This window comes from Phoenix dactylifera, chromosome 5, assembly GCF_051530095.1.
Source record: "Phoenix dactylifera cultivar Ajwa chromosome 5, Ajwa_hap1_PhDact_Kaust_v1.1, whole genome shotgun sequence".
NCBI lineage: Eukaryota > Viridiplantae > Streptophyta > Magnoliopsida > Arecales > Arecaceae > Phoenix > Phoenix dactylifera.
Window position 1 is genome coordinate 27,320,145 of NC_143194.1, and position 16,229 is coordinate 27,336,373.

Here is a 16,229-nt window from a genome sequence, read left to right on the forward strand (position 1 = left end):
TTTTGCACTCATAGCACCCGATCCCCTCACTTTTCCTTTCCTTACCTTTGTCCTTGCGGTAGGAATTTGAGGGGCCTCTCCTTTGATGATAGGACTTCTTGTGGTTGATGAATTTCTTGAACTTGCGCACAAGAAGAGCCTCACCACCATCTTCCTCATCTTCTTCTTCTTCACTGCTGCTGCTGCAAGACAAGTCCTTGTTAGAAGAAGTAGATTTTAAAGCTATTACCTTTTTCTTATGGGAGGACTCTTCCTCGTTGTGTTGTTTCATGGTAAGCTCATGCGTCATAAGGGATCCAAGGAGCTCTTCAAGTGGTAGCTTGTTCAAGTCCTTGGCTTCTTGAATTGCTGTCACTTTAGCTTCCCACGACCTCGGTAGACACCGAAGGATTTTCCTGACAAGCTCACTGTTAGTATAGTTCTTGCCAAGGCTTTTTAGGCCATTGACAATATCAGTAAACCTAGTGAACATGGATGTGATTGTTTCATTTGAATCCATTTTAAATAGTTCATATTTATGAACCAAGATGTTTATTTTGGATTCCTTGACTTAATTCGTGCCCTCATGGGTCACCTCAAGTCTGTCCCAAATTTCTTTTGCTGAATTACAAGTTGAAATCCTATTGAATTCATTACGGTCTAAGGCACAATAGAAGACATTCATTGCTTTAGAGTTTAATTGTGCCTTCCTCATGTCATGTTCATCCCAGTCCATTTCTAGTTTAGGTACCTTAACACCATCTACGTATATGGATGGGATGTATGGCCCATTTACTACAATGGACCACATCTCATAGTCTTGGGCTTGGATGAATATTCTCATCCTAGCCTTCCAGTATGAGTAGTCAGATCCATTGAAGAAAGGGGGTCTTTGGGTGGACTGACCCTCAATGTGAGAAGATCCAAATGGGGTTGTCATTTTGATCTTTTAACTCTTGAGTGGAAGAGTTTTTGGCTCTGATACCACTTGTTGCCCAGATAGACAACCCAAGAGGGGGGGGGTGAATTGGGTTTTTAAATTAACTTAAATATTTAAAACTTTGTGGATGATTAATTTAAAACTATAGCAAGTTGTTTAATTAAAGCTAAGTGCTGTGAGTAGTGTCCGGGGAAGAAGATGAGAGACAATGCACTACAAACACAAAGTTTTATAGTGGTTCGGAGCTAACCCTTGCTCCTACGTCCACTCCCCAAGTCTCACTTGGGAATTTCACTATAACCCCCTTGGATTACAGCCGGTTGTTTTGCAAGCTCACAACCAAACTTGTTGTTTTACGAGCTCACAACGAACTCGGTCGGTTTTCCCAGGCTCACCGACTAGAACCAACCCCGATTGTTTTCCCGGGCTCACAATCAAACCCTTACACACGTTGGTTTTAACTTGGCTCACCAACCAACCTTAAACCCCTTGATTCAATCCCCCGATTGAATCAAGTAAATACAAGAGATAGAAGAAAACAGAAAATAGCTTCTCAAAAAGCAGATTTAAAACAATATAATCGTAAAGGAGTTAGAAGCCCTCAAACGCTTTTAAGCTGGTGAAGAGGTATGGCTTCTGGAACTCCGGTCTCCTCTTGAAAGAGTGGTCGACTTGAATGCAGGAGGAGGAAGCTTTGATTGTTGGGAAGAAGTTGCTGGAGCAGTAAATGCAGATCTCCCCTTTTTCGTTTAAGAGCACTTGGAGAGCTTGAAAACTTGAATGCTTGGAGTGGAATGTCTATTCTCTGCCTTGCTACAGTCCTCTGTGGCTATTTAAGCCAACCCCCACGGAAACTAGCCGTTACTCTGCTTTTTCTGGCCGTTCTGCACACTCTGCGCAGCCTGACAATATGACCGTTGGTGGGTTGGAGTCGACTCGCGCGATCAGGAGTCGACTCGGCTGTAGCAGGAGTCGACTCACGCTTTTCCGGAGTCGACTCGGCAACTGTTCCAAATTTGAATTAAAGTTGCCGTCTTGACTGGGAGTCGACTCGTCTTGACCTGGAGTCGACTCGCCAACTTCTGGAGCTGACGTGGCAATTTTGGAGTCGGCTCATCCACTGAAGTCCGTGGATCCAAATTTGAATTTTGTCCACTCGAGTCGACTCGACTGTCCTGGGAGTCGACTCGAATCTCAGAGCCCGAACTCCCGATTCTCTGTCTTTTGGCTCATCCAGTCTTGGAGTCGACTCGAACTTCCTTGGAGTCGACTCGGCTCTCAGTTTCCGAAAGTTGGTCTTCTGCCTTTTGACGTGAAGCTTGTCTCGGAGTCGACTCGAGCTGTCTGTGAGTCGACTCGAATCTCAGAGGCAGTAACATGGTCTTCTGTCTGTTGATGGTCGCTCAGTCTCGGAGTCGACTCGCGTACTGCGGGAGTCGACTCGAATCTCAGAGTCCGAAAATCGTTCTCTGACTTTTTCTTTGTGTTCCTCTGAGAGTCGACTCTTACGCTTTCTGTCCTTCTGTCTGTTCTCAGTCGGAGTCGACTCGTACTGATCTGGAGTCGACTCGAGCTCGTGCCAGTGAACTTGATACGCTTGGAGTCGACTCGTGATACTCGGGAGTCGACTCGAGTCTCAGACATTGGTTCATGCAGACTTCTTAACTTATCCAAAATACTATGAACCAAGTCTAGAAACACTTGGACAGGATTTTCACTGAAACACTCAATTGAATTCATTAGTAATCACAAGATATACTCAAATGCTTTGAGCTCATCAAAATCAAATGGGGGTTTTAATCAATCACTCCACAAGGTGTGGATTTTGTGATCAGAGGTCATGACTCCAGACTTGTCGCAGCTAGAGGACGACGCAACTGTCATCGAGTTAGAGCTGAGAACTACATGGGAGGACATCACTTATGCGAGGCATGTTCTGGGTGCTAATAGCATCTACTTTGAAGGAGACTTTGCCACAGTGATCGAATGGATTCGAGACCAGCACAAGAATGGGGACGAACAACCGTTACTTCATGATATACGCAGGCTAGTGAGAGATTGTGGCTCGGGCTGCTCATGTCTATCGAAAGGCGAACAGGGCAGTTAACTGAGTCGTCTCGTTTGCTGCTCAACACTCGAGAGGAGTCTTTTGGGAGAGTCATGTGTCACTTCTTCTCTTTGCCAACTTTTTGTTGTTGTTGACTGCACCCATGCAAGATCAGTGTGAGCAGCCGCTATAAAAAAAAAAAAGAAAAAGAAAGCCGCCCAGTCCACATGTTTGAGCCCAATGCCTATTCGAGATAGCTTTTTTCATATAAACACAAAGACTGGAACGGACTCCTCATCCTCTTTCCTCATGCGAATCCATCCTCGGATCGCATAATGGTCACTTTGAGATCTTTGCAGATAGACAATTGAAGTGGTTCGGAATACTTTGATACACTAAAGATGCAACCCTAACGCTCTTCCTTATATCCAGCTGACCTTACCCGAGTTGGAGTACAGATCTTCGAGCAAACCAAGCCACTAATTATAGAACCAGAGTCCAGTATAATTAGATTCGAAATGAGGGTCGACACCCTGCAGAATTGTACCCCCCACATCTTATCTAAAGTGGCAAGGTTTCGTGCTATCCAAACTAAAGTTCAGCGTGCCTGTTAGCAGCAGTGACGCGAGAGAATTTTTATGCTACATGAATGTTGATGTACTCACGTGGAAAGCAACTGCTTAAATTCTGCAGCCAAACAAATTAGATCTTCATCGGCAAAAGTATTTTAAAGTTTTATTCTAGTGGTAAAATGGATAAAATAGATACATAATCGACGTTGGTTACATGTGAAAAAGAAGAGAGGAGGATGGGTGGACAATCCCCATAAATAGTCAAAAAGAATTATTATTTGAGTAAATAATCAAAAAAAATATTTTTGCTTAATTTTCTTACTATATGATAACTTGCAATGAAGTAAAGACATGTAAGTAAATGAATGCATGCATGCATGCCAAGGATCAGGGGAGGGTTTCCCCTCCCCCGAACTGCATACATACATCTTATTGAGGGATGTGTGTATGTGTGTTCTCACAAAGGAGAGATTAGCAAAGCAACCTTAGAAGCTTTTCACTATATCTTCCTTGCTCTGCTCATTGAATATCTAGACGAGGGTTTTTGACCTTCTCTAATTTATTTCACTAAGCAAGCAATGTCTTCCCATGAGAATGTATTCAAGAAAATATAAAAATCCATTTGATCGTCGAAACCTAAGGATTTCACTTATATGGAAAGTAAATCGAAGACATCTCCCGACTAGGGCCGTCTTGAGCAAGCCCGGGTTGAGCATTCCCCCAACCTATCCCGGGTTGGAGGTGGAGAAGTCTGTAAATCACATTCTATTCCAGTGTGATCGAGTTGTGTGGGTGTGGAAACTTTTTGATATCCCGCCAGAGTCTCTGTGCCAGTCTGGCTCTTTTACTCAAGCACTCAGGAGGTGGTCGACTATGCTTCAGACACGGCTTGAGGCCATCAAGGCCACATACGCTGCTTATCATATTTGGTTGGCAATGAACTTCTAGATATTCAGAGAGAGCAATTCTACGCCAAGGCTCATCTTGAAAAGGGCCCGTGTGCAGGCTGCGGAGATCACCGATGCATGTCTATCTGAAGAGTCTTTGATAGCTCGGAGATCACCGATGCACGTCTAGTTTCTTGATCAGAGATCTGAACTCTAGAGTGGTGGCAGCCGAAGGGAGCCCGATCTTCGACATCTCGGTCCCGGGGGCGGAGTTGAGGGCAGCTTGGGCTGGTCTTTGTCATACTTGGCGTGTGCTGCGGGCCAATGCTATCCTGCTTGAAGGTGTCTCCGTTACAATGATCAGTTGGATCCGGAAGTGTCCTAGGGACGCTAGGGGACACCACTCCCTACTTTAGGACATCTAAGGCATAGCTAGTGATGGCATTACCTTCAAGGCAATATATGTCTATAAGGAGACAAATGGAGCTGCGGATTAAGTGACTTTTTTTGGCAAATCACCCTGATAAGGCTAGTAAATTACGCATGATATATAAAAGGCTGCAGGCAGCTTCTCGAGAGACGCATAGAGTACTTGGTGCTTCTGATGAAAAAGACCCCGACAAGGATATCACCACAAACAAAATTCACTAGTGATATATAGTTATCAATTAGTGATATTTATTTGCAACATGGAATAGTTCATATGTCAAAATCTTTTTACCAGCCTCTGCATTATCTAACCTTCTCTTATGTGTTTGTTATTTAGTAAATTGCTTTTACTAATCCATGTTAAGAAATATTCCTTTATAAGTTTTGTTAAGGCCTTTTGGCTTTCACAGGCCATGGCAGATGAACATATGCGACTCTGTAGTATAGACGGAAGCAATAGTCCTCCATGCATGCAAACCATGCCGTGAGCTCAACCGTCGAATAAGCTCGGAGAAGTCTCGAATCATGACCGGACTGGCTTCGAGAAATTCATGATGGGACAGGCATTCTTTGTGACAATTTGGAGGGCCGATTGGTGTACTACGACGACCACACCTACAGGAATTGGCTCCCAAAACGTGGTCCAGAGAGCATTTTCTTTCTCCCTTCAAACCTGCAGCCCAACAGAGACTTTCAGAGGATTGCTTTCTCGTTGCATCAGTCCCTACCATCCTTGCACGATGTTCAACACACCCATTCGGAAACTAACACCAAAGCGTACATCCCAACCGGTGCTAACAGCTAAAAACAAACGAAATTTTTCTACAGTTCTTTCTCAACTTTTTTTTCAAAAAAAAAAAAAAAATAGTGCTTTCTTAATTAGGGAGGCTACATTAGTATGATTGTGTTGACAGCTCCATGCGCTCTTTTATCATATCTCCCTGGCTTCACATAGAAGGCAAGGAAAGGAATGTTGAGGGTAAATGCCCGACAAAGCGATTGGCCTAATTGAGTTTATAGCTTATAAACTGTTTAGTTGTCCATAACTGAACAACTAAACCCAATTCAGACCAAGGGAAGTCTACTTCAAGCATTTTATTAAACTAAATGGACTTTCCGTTATAAGAACGTATAACCCAATTCAGAAAGAAACGATCCAAAGTAACTTCGGAGCCCACTTACACCAAGCCGAACGGTCACTAAAATGAATCGACTTCTGACAATCATCAGTGCTAAAACTAAATAAATGGCCGATAAGATAGGAATACGAATTTCTATTGTTAAAAAATAGAAGCACAGAAACGTTCCTATTGTTATTTTAAGATACCCATATTGAGATTTGAGAATCCATGCTCCAAACCTCCAAATACTTACAGAGCTAAAACCAAATTGAATAGCCACCAAGGTGGTAGCCTAGTGGTACTGGGCAGCAATTCTAACCACAAGGTCCCAAGTTCGAATTGCTGCGGCGACGATTAAATTGTGGAACGGAGCTCACTACTTTGGCCACTGCTTAGACTTGTGGTGTAGGACCGCTCTTGAACCGCTAGTAGCCGGGATGGTGCCGGGTGTGACGTACTCACACGTGGGACACGAGCCAGAGCTCAAAGGAGTAGCTGAGCCGGGCCCACGGGTGGGGAGGGTATGAGTAAAACCGGTCGAGGTGCCCAACACATGGCCATTTCTGCCCGCATCGAACATTCTCCTGGCGGGGCGGGGGCCCAGTGAGGGCTGCTAAGCGGGGGTGGGCTTGTCCCTTCCTCCCCCCTACCCCTTTTTTTTAGCAAAAAAAAAAAAAAAAAAACCAAATTGAATATGAATCGGATAATGGCATATCCATATCCATATTTATTTTGTTTAACAAATATAAATAGGAAGATTGGTCGAACGCAAAAATTCATATTCATATTTATTTTAAACGAATACAGATACCAATCGAATATTAAAAATATAAATATAGATATAATATAAATTAAATAATTAAATATATTATTAAGTAGATAATAAATCAAGTTAATAACAATGTTAATGTAATTATTTATATTTTAAAAAAATTATGAGTTATATATCAAAAATTATATAAGATTACAAATGAAAATAAATATTCAATAAATCAGATAATTATCTAATCACATGCATATCTATTTTTTTAATAAATATAAATATGAATATTAATCTAATACTCAAATTGCTATTCATATTCGAATAAATTTACACACAAAAATAAATTCAAACGAATATCATCCGATCCACTTTCACCCTTAAATGCTTTGGTTGAGCTTCCCCTCTATCAGTCTCCATGTAATGAAAGTAATACTTTTGTTTCATTTATAATGGAAAAAAAATCTGGCAATTTATTCTCTCTCATTTCTTCCAAAAAGAAAGACAATATAGAAAAAGAAAAGAATGCAAACGACCGAATATCACATTTAGCTGCTTCGAAGTTGAAGGCTACAGCAATCAAAAAACTAACCATGACACGGAATAACATTGGAATTAGAATCATCCTCAACAATAAAATCTTAATCTGCCGCCCAACTTAGCTACTCCTATAAAGCCAGTTAATGGTACATCAAAAGTCCCAAAACAGCAGCAGAAAAAAGAGAGCTGTCATGCTAAGCCCCCTCAAAAAAGGAAAAGAGAAAAAAGACTTTAAACCTCTAGAATTTCCGGTTTGCCAAGCCCATGTCGCGCAGCTCCCAAAGAGGCTTGCTTTCTTTTGCAATGTCCTGCTTTATGGCTTTCTGGATCCGTTTCACCACGAAAAAATACTGAAATATAGGCAGAAATCAGTAAAAATAAAATACGAGCTCATTTCTGTAGGAGAAATACTATGTCCCAAATTTCAATGGTTTAATGCAACATGGAAGCAGACCTGGAAAGCTAGGATAAGAGGTATGAACAACTTTCCCCTCTCATTAGGGTTGGGGCCATCAATCAACTTCTGATCAACAGTAATAGGTTTGCTCCCATTTGAGATAACAACTGTTATTACTTCAACCAAGTTCGGAATCCATGCAGTACCATCAGGAAGAATCTGCGATTTTACAAAATACATTACTTTAAACAACCAAGACAAATTTGAAAGAAATTTAAAAGGAAGACGAGAAGAGGGAAGGACGAATAGGACGCACCTTCTCCCCATTATCATTAGTTTTGCATCTCCCACTGTTCTCGACCAAGACCACAGGAACAACAGATTCCTAACTTAAACAAAAGACACTGTATAGTCAAGCCCCACCTTGTACCATGAACTAGTTTATCATGAAATCTTTTAGAAGCTATATTACAGCTCATAATTCAAGAAGAAGACATCAACAAATTCAAATACTTGAACTGCCACTACTGTTCGAGGATGCACAATCCTGATAGCAAAAATTCATGATCCTTCAAAAAACAATGCCACCCAACCAATATCTGTTTGAGCTAACCTCAATGTATAAATGGACTGAATAAAAGGCTTTTCTTAGTACAGATATATGAGACCGATGGATTGATGTGGTTTATACATGAATGGAGGAATCAAACTTGAGAGGTCAAGCAGATGTTCAGACTTGATAAGCATAAAATTCTAGATTGCCATCTTACTGATGCAAAAGGAAGTTATAAAAATTGAAAGAAGACTAACGAAATTGGCTGAATGATGATTCCATCAACAATTGGTGGCATTTACTATTCCTTAACAGTTCAGGGCTCAGACAGGAGATTTAGTAACAGTTTTCACACCCTTGACCTACTGGAGCAGGTTATCACCAACTGTCAATATAGTGTTATTCATGCTACACTTACAGGACAATTAGGAAGTTCAGTAATGATGTAATCAGATAGTATGTCTGGAGCAAGCAACCATATACTGAAACGTCATTGACTGGATTCAATGTTGTTGAAAGGGTACACACACACACACACACACACACACACACACACACACACACACACACACACAGAGAGAGAGAGAGCCTAAAGGAAACCAATTCAAGATACAATTACAAAGTTAAACTCCAAATCCCGATAGTCATCTTTTTTGAAAAAAACACTTTTTTGGGTACAAGTAAATAAATGCTTCAAGGTTAAGTTTGAAGAGTCCCCTGCTGCCAGCTAAATGATATCTACATACACATGCATATGGACGCAGGCATGCACAATGGTAGTGCATGATAGTATGTCCCTGACATCTTAACTTTGTATCACACTATGTTGGGGATCCCAATGGGAGGGTCGGGCATACCCATCTGACAGGACTGGATCAGGTTGTTCAGTCTCAAATGTTTCTCAAAGAAACCTGAATTGAACTCCAACAACCAAATCTGACCCAGCCCAATGATCATATCTAATAACCTCAGAACATCAATTATCTTCCCTGTAAAGCTACCAATCAGGTAACAGGGCATTTATCAGGCTGAAAGTATTATTAGGTTGCTTTAGGCCCTGCAACAGTCCAGATACTGTTACCATTGTTCAAAGAAAATTCCGTATTTTTGCAACAACAGCAAGCAGTGCAATGGTTTTACATCTACAAATAATGTTACACGTCAGATCACTTGCAACACTGCATTGCCTTCATAGAATTCACATTGTCCATCATTCATCTCTTTCGTTACCACATAAGCATGTTATCTTCTATATGAATCGATATAACCCCATCAAAGAAAAGGACTGGAATTTCACTACAAGTCCAGTATGAGACAAATAAAAGGTGCAGGAGACTACCTAATTAATCCTTGATTTGATGGACATAAGTCAGCCAACATTGTCTTGATGGTCATCTCAAAATCGGGTTTTACTCTAAACTGCAACAGTTAAAAGAGTGCAAAGACTAAATGGTAGAAAGAAATGAAATGTTGATGCAAGGATGGAACCTCGGGTTCAAATATTTTCCTGATTCAAAAGCATGGCTTTCATATGGTAAAGAAGAACAATAATCAAAAGGTGTGCTGATGTGATGAGGAAGAGTTGGAGTGTACAGATTATGAGGAAGCTGTTATTAAACATAGTTTTCAAAAACAAAAGAAACATATTTTTTTTGTGATGACAGGAAGAAATATAATCTCTCTTCACCAAGTTGGCCAGTACAGAGGATAATTAAGACTAGAAGAAGGTGCTTATAAGGCAAATGCAGAAAGAAGAAAAAATGAGATGTAATATCAAAGGCCTCGTGGTTAAGGATTAATTGACAAATATTCATAAGCATTGTTGATGTTCATTTAACAATCATGATTTTCAGCCTTCTCAGTTGCCATGGGCTTTACCATTATTATTAACTATGATTTCAGACTCAATTGCATGCTTTAGAGCTGTTATAACCAATGATTTAAGTACCACCAGCGTATGTGACATGTGCTTTCCCATATCAAAATAATGGGTGCCATGCTGACATGTGCTGCACCAACTTGACCTGGCATGATATGTGCCACCCAGCACCAGCAAACACTTGAAACAATGATAGTACCCCCCATATCTGCGAAAAAAACATCATGATCACTGACATCCCTTCAAAAGCGTCTTGGTTACATGTTTTGGAGCTGTTATACCACAATATCTATTAAATAAGCATCATCATCACCACACCTCTCTAAAGTTATGTGGATCTTTTAAGCACCCCAGAGCAACTAGCCTAACAATACTTAATAAGAAACTCTCTATGGTTGTAAATCACTCGGTGCACTTCCTTCCCTTCCTCCTCCTCCTCCTCATTCTCTCTTCTTCTCTCCAATAATCTCTTATTCTCTTCCTTTTCTAAATTCTCATCTTCATCGCCATTTTCGAATCAGTAAACCTTTGAAGCATTTTGGATTTAGACATAGAGTCTCTACATGGCCCTGAAGCAATTTCAAAGCTTATCCTTCCTCTATCCTGTAAACAACCTTCATTTTTCATCAGTTTTCTGATCGTAACAGAACTAGGGGTGTCAGCTATATTTAAAGTCCTTGTTCATCTTTTGTTTTATTCCCTTTTTTGTTATTTTTTTCCTCTGTGCAAACTACATGGGTACCATGATAGATTTCCATGTGCTAGCATACCTCTACCTACAACAAGGTGCACAAAGCTACCTGAATAGGAATGTTGTCGTATAGTGTTTGATAGGAGAACAATATGTTGTTTATCCTACTTGCCTTTGAGTATTCTTGTGCCATCCTCTTAAGAGATTGCTAGGGCAGTGTGACATATTTCAGGTCTATTGTTCCAGTAAACAGGAGCATGTTTTGTGTTTGATTTGTTACATAAAATGATCAAACATTATCTCCAAGTTAGTAAGCATATCAATCACCTCCACTAAATTAAGTTCTAGGATTTAGTTACAAGGATCAACCAGTAAGAGTTTCTAAAAGGTAAAGGATAGGAATAAATGTACTTCTCCATCCCTAGGAAATAAAAATCTAAATGAAGAGTAGGGCATGATGATGCTCACATAACAAACTGGTCAAGGAGCAAAGTATAAACTATATGTCATATTTCTTCAAAACTTTAAAGAAATTAGGATGTTTTACGATTTATCTATTCCTCTGTCAATAGTTTCTTGTTGATCTCAAAAGATGCTATATGTTTAATGATGGGATTAATCCACCACAGCATGCTACCCATCTCTCATGGGGCAGTTGAAGGAATCGAACTTTGATCATCCACTTAAAAGCAACATTAAGGAAAAAAACAAAAAACCCTATTTGCAAAGCTTCTAACAAGCCACCAAAGTATGGGAGTATGTGGAATCCTATTTTAATAAGCAGTAAAATAACAGTATTGGTGAAGAGTTTGGTGATAGGAATATAATGGGGGATGTCTTACATTTGCAATAGCCAATGAGCTAGCAAAGATGTCTTTCTAAAAAATGTTTGATGAATATATAGTTAATTTTATTAGTTAGGAAGGTGTCTCAGATTAATTTTCTAATGGAGAAGAGTAATTAATCACAAATATCACTAAGATAGGTCCGACCACAACATAGGCTAATAATTCTACATGTATCCAATAAGAAGGAAAATTAAAACACAAAATACTGGTGATGGAGTTAAAAAAAAAAAAAAAAAAAACTAGCAGCTTTTGCAGATAAAAGAATAAAGATAATTGAATCAAGATGTCTGTGAAACCAAATGACATTGTATCAGGTAAGTTGCTTTAGAAGGTTTGAGAGGTAAATTACAGAGAAAAGGTAAATGACATATATAAAAAAAAATGTGGTGGAATGGTAAGAAAGAAGAGGTAAACAAAAAAAAGAGGACCTACTTTACATAATAGCAAAGTTCAATTAAGAAAAAGGCTTTAAAGAGCATATAGAGGTTGAAAGATTCAAAAAATAAAAGTCATTGTGCAGATTATCGTATCTTATATGATAAGTTGAGCTAAAACAATAAAGGAAATATAAAATAATTAGCCCATAGACACTGGAACTAGGTATAATAATAACTTAGATTCATTAAAAGTGGAGATAATAGAATGTTGGTGAATGATGGATGGAAACTAAAAAGCTAAATTACTTTAGACGAGGTATTATGTGGGAGTTGTTAGCTTCTTCTTCATTCAGTTTCAAAAAAATGGCTTTGAGACTACACGGAGAAGGATGTAAGAGCTATGGCATGAGGGTCAAATGAGATATAAAATGATTTGCTAGTCAATTCATAAGAATTGAAAAAACAGTAGTATGCCAGATGATTAAGTAATGTGGTACCCATTAATAAGAGCAAATTTATGTAAATTATTGCTCCCATCAATAAAGTTAAGTGCCAAGATGCTAGAACAAAAATTGTACAAAAAGGCAAAAATCTCATAGCATAAATATAGATAGATTTTCCTAGCAAAAAAAAAAGGATAATTCTGGAAGGTCGATAGTGAAGACCAAATTCTTGCTTAGGCAATTGATGAAAAGACTTAGAGAGGAGAAAATTATGTATGTTTTTTTTTACAAACTTGTCAAAGGTTTCTGATTATCATGAGTGCTAAAAGAGGTCAATTGGCGTTCATTGGAGAAGCAATTATTCATAATGGCAAATAGAAATAACTGAGGACGTGTCTCTTGGGACGCTGACAAGCTTTCGGACTAAATTTGCTGAAAAAATCAATTTCCAGCCCTTATCTCTTTGCATTATTAATAGATAAACCTGTATTTAGTGAAAAGTTTAGTACTGCATGCAAAGTTGTGGATGAAGATGTGATTATTGCAAAGTTTAGTACTTAAAAATTTCGAAATTTTTTCATTTGGAAATTTCTAAGTGAAGTCGGTGAAGTCGGCAAGCGATTTGCCGACTTCACTTAAAAAATTTCAAAATTTTTAGCCGCGGCCGCAACGTCCGCTGCCACTCGTTCTCCCTCCCTGCCCTCCTCGCTCTCTTTCTCTTTTCCTTTTCCAGCTCCGGCAGCGAGCTGTTTTCAATGCCAGAACCGTACCGGTGAGCCACCGGTACAGCTCGGAACAGGCGGAACCGAGCCGAACCATGCCCTTAACAGAAATATCTAAGCAAACAAATCTTTATAGTTATGGTCAAAATTTAAACAGTAGAAGGTCATTGTGTGTCAACTAAACTACAATTTCATTTATCAATGCAATTTGCAGAATACATCCACAGTAAAAAAGCATATGCTTGTGCTATATAATATAATAAGTATGAATTAACAGAAAATGGCAATAAAATCTTTCTCTAGCAAAACTAGATGGTAAGATTAATAAATACCTTAACTGCAAGGGTACATTTAAATCATATGCAAAACTGTAAATATTTCCATTTATGAGAGAAAAGCCGCACAGTGTAACTAAATAACATGTTGCAGACTTACAGCAGAAGACAACATCAGACAAAACTGAAAAAATACATAGGTTAAAGTTGACTGTAATGGACATCCAAGATGAAGAGCTTCATACCTCAAACTCTTGTTTCTTAATACGTGCACCTAAGCGAATGTATTTTAAAAGTGTTTCTGATCGTTTAGCAAAGAAATCATCATAATTCAGTCCATCTGGTGGTGACAGCTGAGCATGAGTTAAAACAACCAAAGCCCTCCGCCATATTCTTTTACCGAATGTATCTGTTATGGCTTTAATAACCTGTCTATCCAAACTATCCACCCTATATGCATCTAATCGGTCCACATACAGAAGAACATCGATAGTCTTGTTCAAGAGAAACCTGGCATATTATCAGAGTCCATATTACTTCAAACTATATAAAACCATATGAAGCAAACAAGCAGCATAAGCATAGCGTTAAAAGCAAATCAGAGGAAGAATCTTATTCATCGCATGGAACAAAATACAATAAGAAAATCAGAGACCACTTTAGGAAGAGGGAGTAAATAAACTAGTTGCTAAAGTCCTCCACTTTTTTCCCCTCAGAAATTAAGGAGGTAGTATTTTCTCCTATTCATGTTTCTGCCCAGTATTTCCAGTACATTGTCAGCAACAATTAATGTTGGCTGACAAAACAAATCACGAGCTTGATCTGTTCCATCACCAGTAGTTGATCAGGACAGACCTGAATAAGCAGCAGGCCATTTAACTTGAAGGACCAGATAAAAACATGAACTGGAGAAGATCTAAATTCTTGGGAAACAGGCTAAAGATGGCCAACATTTTAAAATTTCACCCTGACAAAAAAAGTCTTTAGGAGCTAGCATCATCGTAAGCGGTTTTTTTGGAAAGATGGGCAGGCACAGTCCAATCTCATGAGCTTAAATTTGCAAAAGCCCTACTCAACCCACATAATGCTTACTGTGATCACATAATAACTTGGTTAACTTATAGTATACATCCCTACATCTGGCCTTTATTTCCCATTTTACAAATAAAATATTGATAGACTACAAAAATTTAGCCTCTAGGATGAATCTCCAACTAATAACTCTGCTCTGATACAAACCGTTTTATGATTTCAAGAGCCTGTTCATTGACATATCCACCTTCCACAAGCCCAGGAGTGTCAATGATATTCAAAGTGAATCCTGCTCGCGTGCGTGAGCACATCATTGGTCGCAATCCTTCTGACTGCAACAGCGATAACATATTAAGGAATTATACCAGAGAATCAATACCCAAAATTGACTACTCAGTATTTAGAAGACAAACTTGGAAAGCGCTGACAGCAGCCACCCTCTCCCCCAATATGGAGTTCACCGTGGACGACTTTCCAACACCACCCTTGCCCATCACCAGAATTGTCAACGTGCTCACATTCTTAAAGTAACCATGAGAAGAATAAATACATTAAAATAAATAAGCCCCCAAAAAAGGATAAGAAGCAAAGATTGAGAAGGCCATAGATATTGCATTGTGGCAAGATCTTGCAAAGAAGAACACAGACCTCTTGCTTCAGCTTTCCCAGCAATTCGTGCAATTTGCTCTGTGTGGCAGCCGGGAACTGCTGGATCCCAAACCACTCACGAGATAATTGGGATGCCATACAGCTGAATTCCTATAAACACAGAGCTTCAAAGAAAGGGACAGATTACCAATTCGGCGAGTTCCCAGAAAAGGCCAAAGTAAAGAAAAGAAAAAAGTGCTATTCATTCATTAAAGAACGATCCCAAAAAGAAAAAGAAATAGAAAGATCGCCCATCAGCAAGATCTTCAAACGAAATTTGGATAATCCTGAACAGGACTTGATATTATTAGATGCAAGGAAAACCTAAACCTACCAAGAATCATGAACTTTTTATAAAAATTAGAATATTTCTAGCAAAAAGATCACCACAACATCCCATTTAAAAACTTTAGACCCATGATGGACGATTATAAGGCGTTCAACGTTGAAAAAACCTAAATCCATCCATTGAGTTTGTCAACTTTCGAATAAAAAACAGATCATTTTATATGAAATCGCCGTAAAATTGGGTGAGTAGGAAAGGAGCGTAGGGTTTTAGCCCACGAGATCTTACCTGAAAATGGAACAGACCGGTCTGAACCCACTTCCCTCAAACTCGGTGGAGGAATTCGGAGAGTAGGACTACGGAATCCAATCCCAAACCCTAGAGGAAGGGTCTTGGAGGCGTTCGGAGATGGGGACTCCGCGAGGGTTTGGGCGGAGAAATAAAAGGGAACTGAATGCGGGATAAGGGGTTTGGGGGAAAAGGGTGATAAGGTCACGTGAGGGACACGAGTTCAGGAGAATTTAGATTTGTCACCGCCGGTAAGATGGTCGCCTTGGCCTTTTTTCCGGGGTGGTTCATCACTTCATTTGCTGCCATTACTGCTATTACCTGGTACATGCGGCTCACGTGCCTGGTATGAAATAAAACGGGAAAGAAAAAATAGGATGGGGTATTCCAATATTTTTTTTTCAAAAATTAAAGATTTGAAAGGAGACAAGATAAAGGTAGAGCTGAACTAACCTCAAGTGGAGTTGGAGTGGAGGGCAAACATGCAGCCTATAGTTTGTATTATAACGGTCAAG

The 16,229-nt window shown here is 39.5% G+C and overlaps 1 protein-coding gene across 2 annotated transcripts; it reads right to left on the minus strand.

The window, feature by feature from the left end:
• Positions 1–7,245: 7,245 nt before the first annotated feature.
• LOC103695980 (translocase of chloroplast 34, chloroplastic-like) lies at positions 7,246–15,958 on the minus strand. Of its 2 annotated transcripts, none has more exons than XM_008777453.6 (8): positions 15,715–15,958; positions 15,141–15,251; positions 14,906–15,013; positions 14,700–14,824; positions 13,706–13,970; positions 7,989–8,057; positions 7,730–7,891; positions 7,246–7,625 (listed from the first exon to the last, which is right to left on the minus strand). In XM_008777453.6, the coding sequence occupies exons 2-8, from the start codon at positions 15,237–15,239 to the stop codon at positions 7,515–7,517; spliced, it is 939 nt and encodes a 312-aa protein (XP_008775675.3). In that variant the 5' UTR covers positions 15,240–15,251; positions 15,715–15,958; the 3' UTR covers positions 7,246–7,514. The 2 variants fall into 2 exon arrangements, with proteins under 2 accessions (XP_008775675.3, XP_008775669.3); XM_008777447.6 differs by having other exon boundaries at positions 15,141–15,265; positions 15,715–15,889.
• Between the last annotated feature and the right edge of the window lie 271 nt (positions 15,959–16,229).

Excerpts from the sequence above, each read along its gene's own strand:
- LOC103695980 (XM_008777453.6), bottom strand. The coding sequence starts at position 15,239 with ATGGCATCCCAATTATCTCGTGAGTGGTTTGGGATCCAGCAGTTCCCG. Across the intron at positions 8,058-13,705 it reads TTAAGAAACAAGAGTTTGAG|GAATCTGTTGTTCCTGTGGT; the intron begins GTATGAAGCTCT and ends TGTTTAAGTTAG. Across the intron at positions 7,626-7,729 it reads CTCTTATCCTAGCTTTCCAG|TATTTTTTCGTGGTGAAACG; the intron begins GTCTGCTTCCAT and ends CCTATATTTCAG.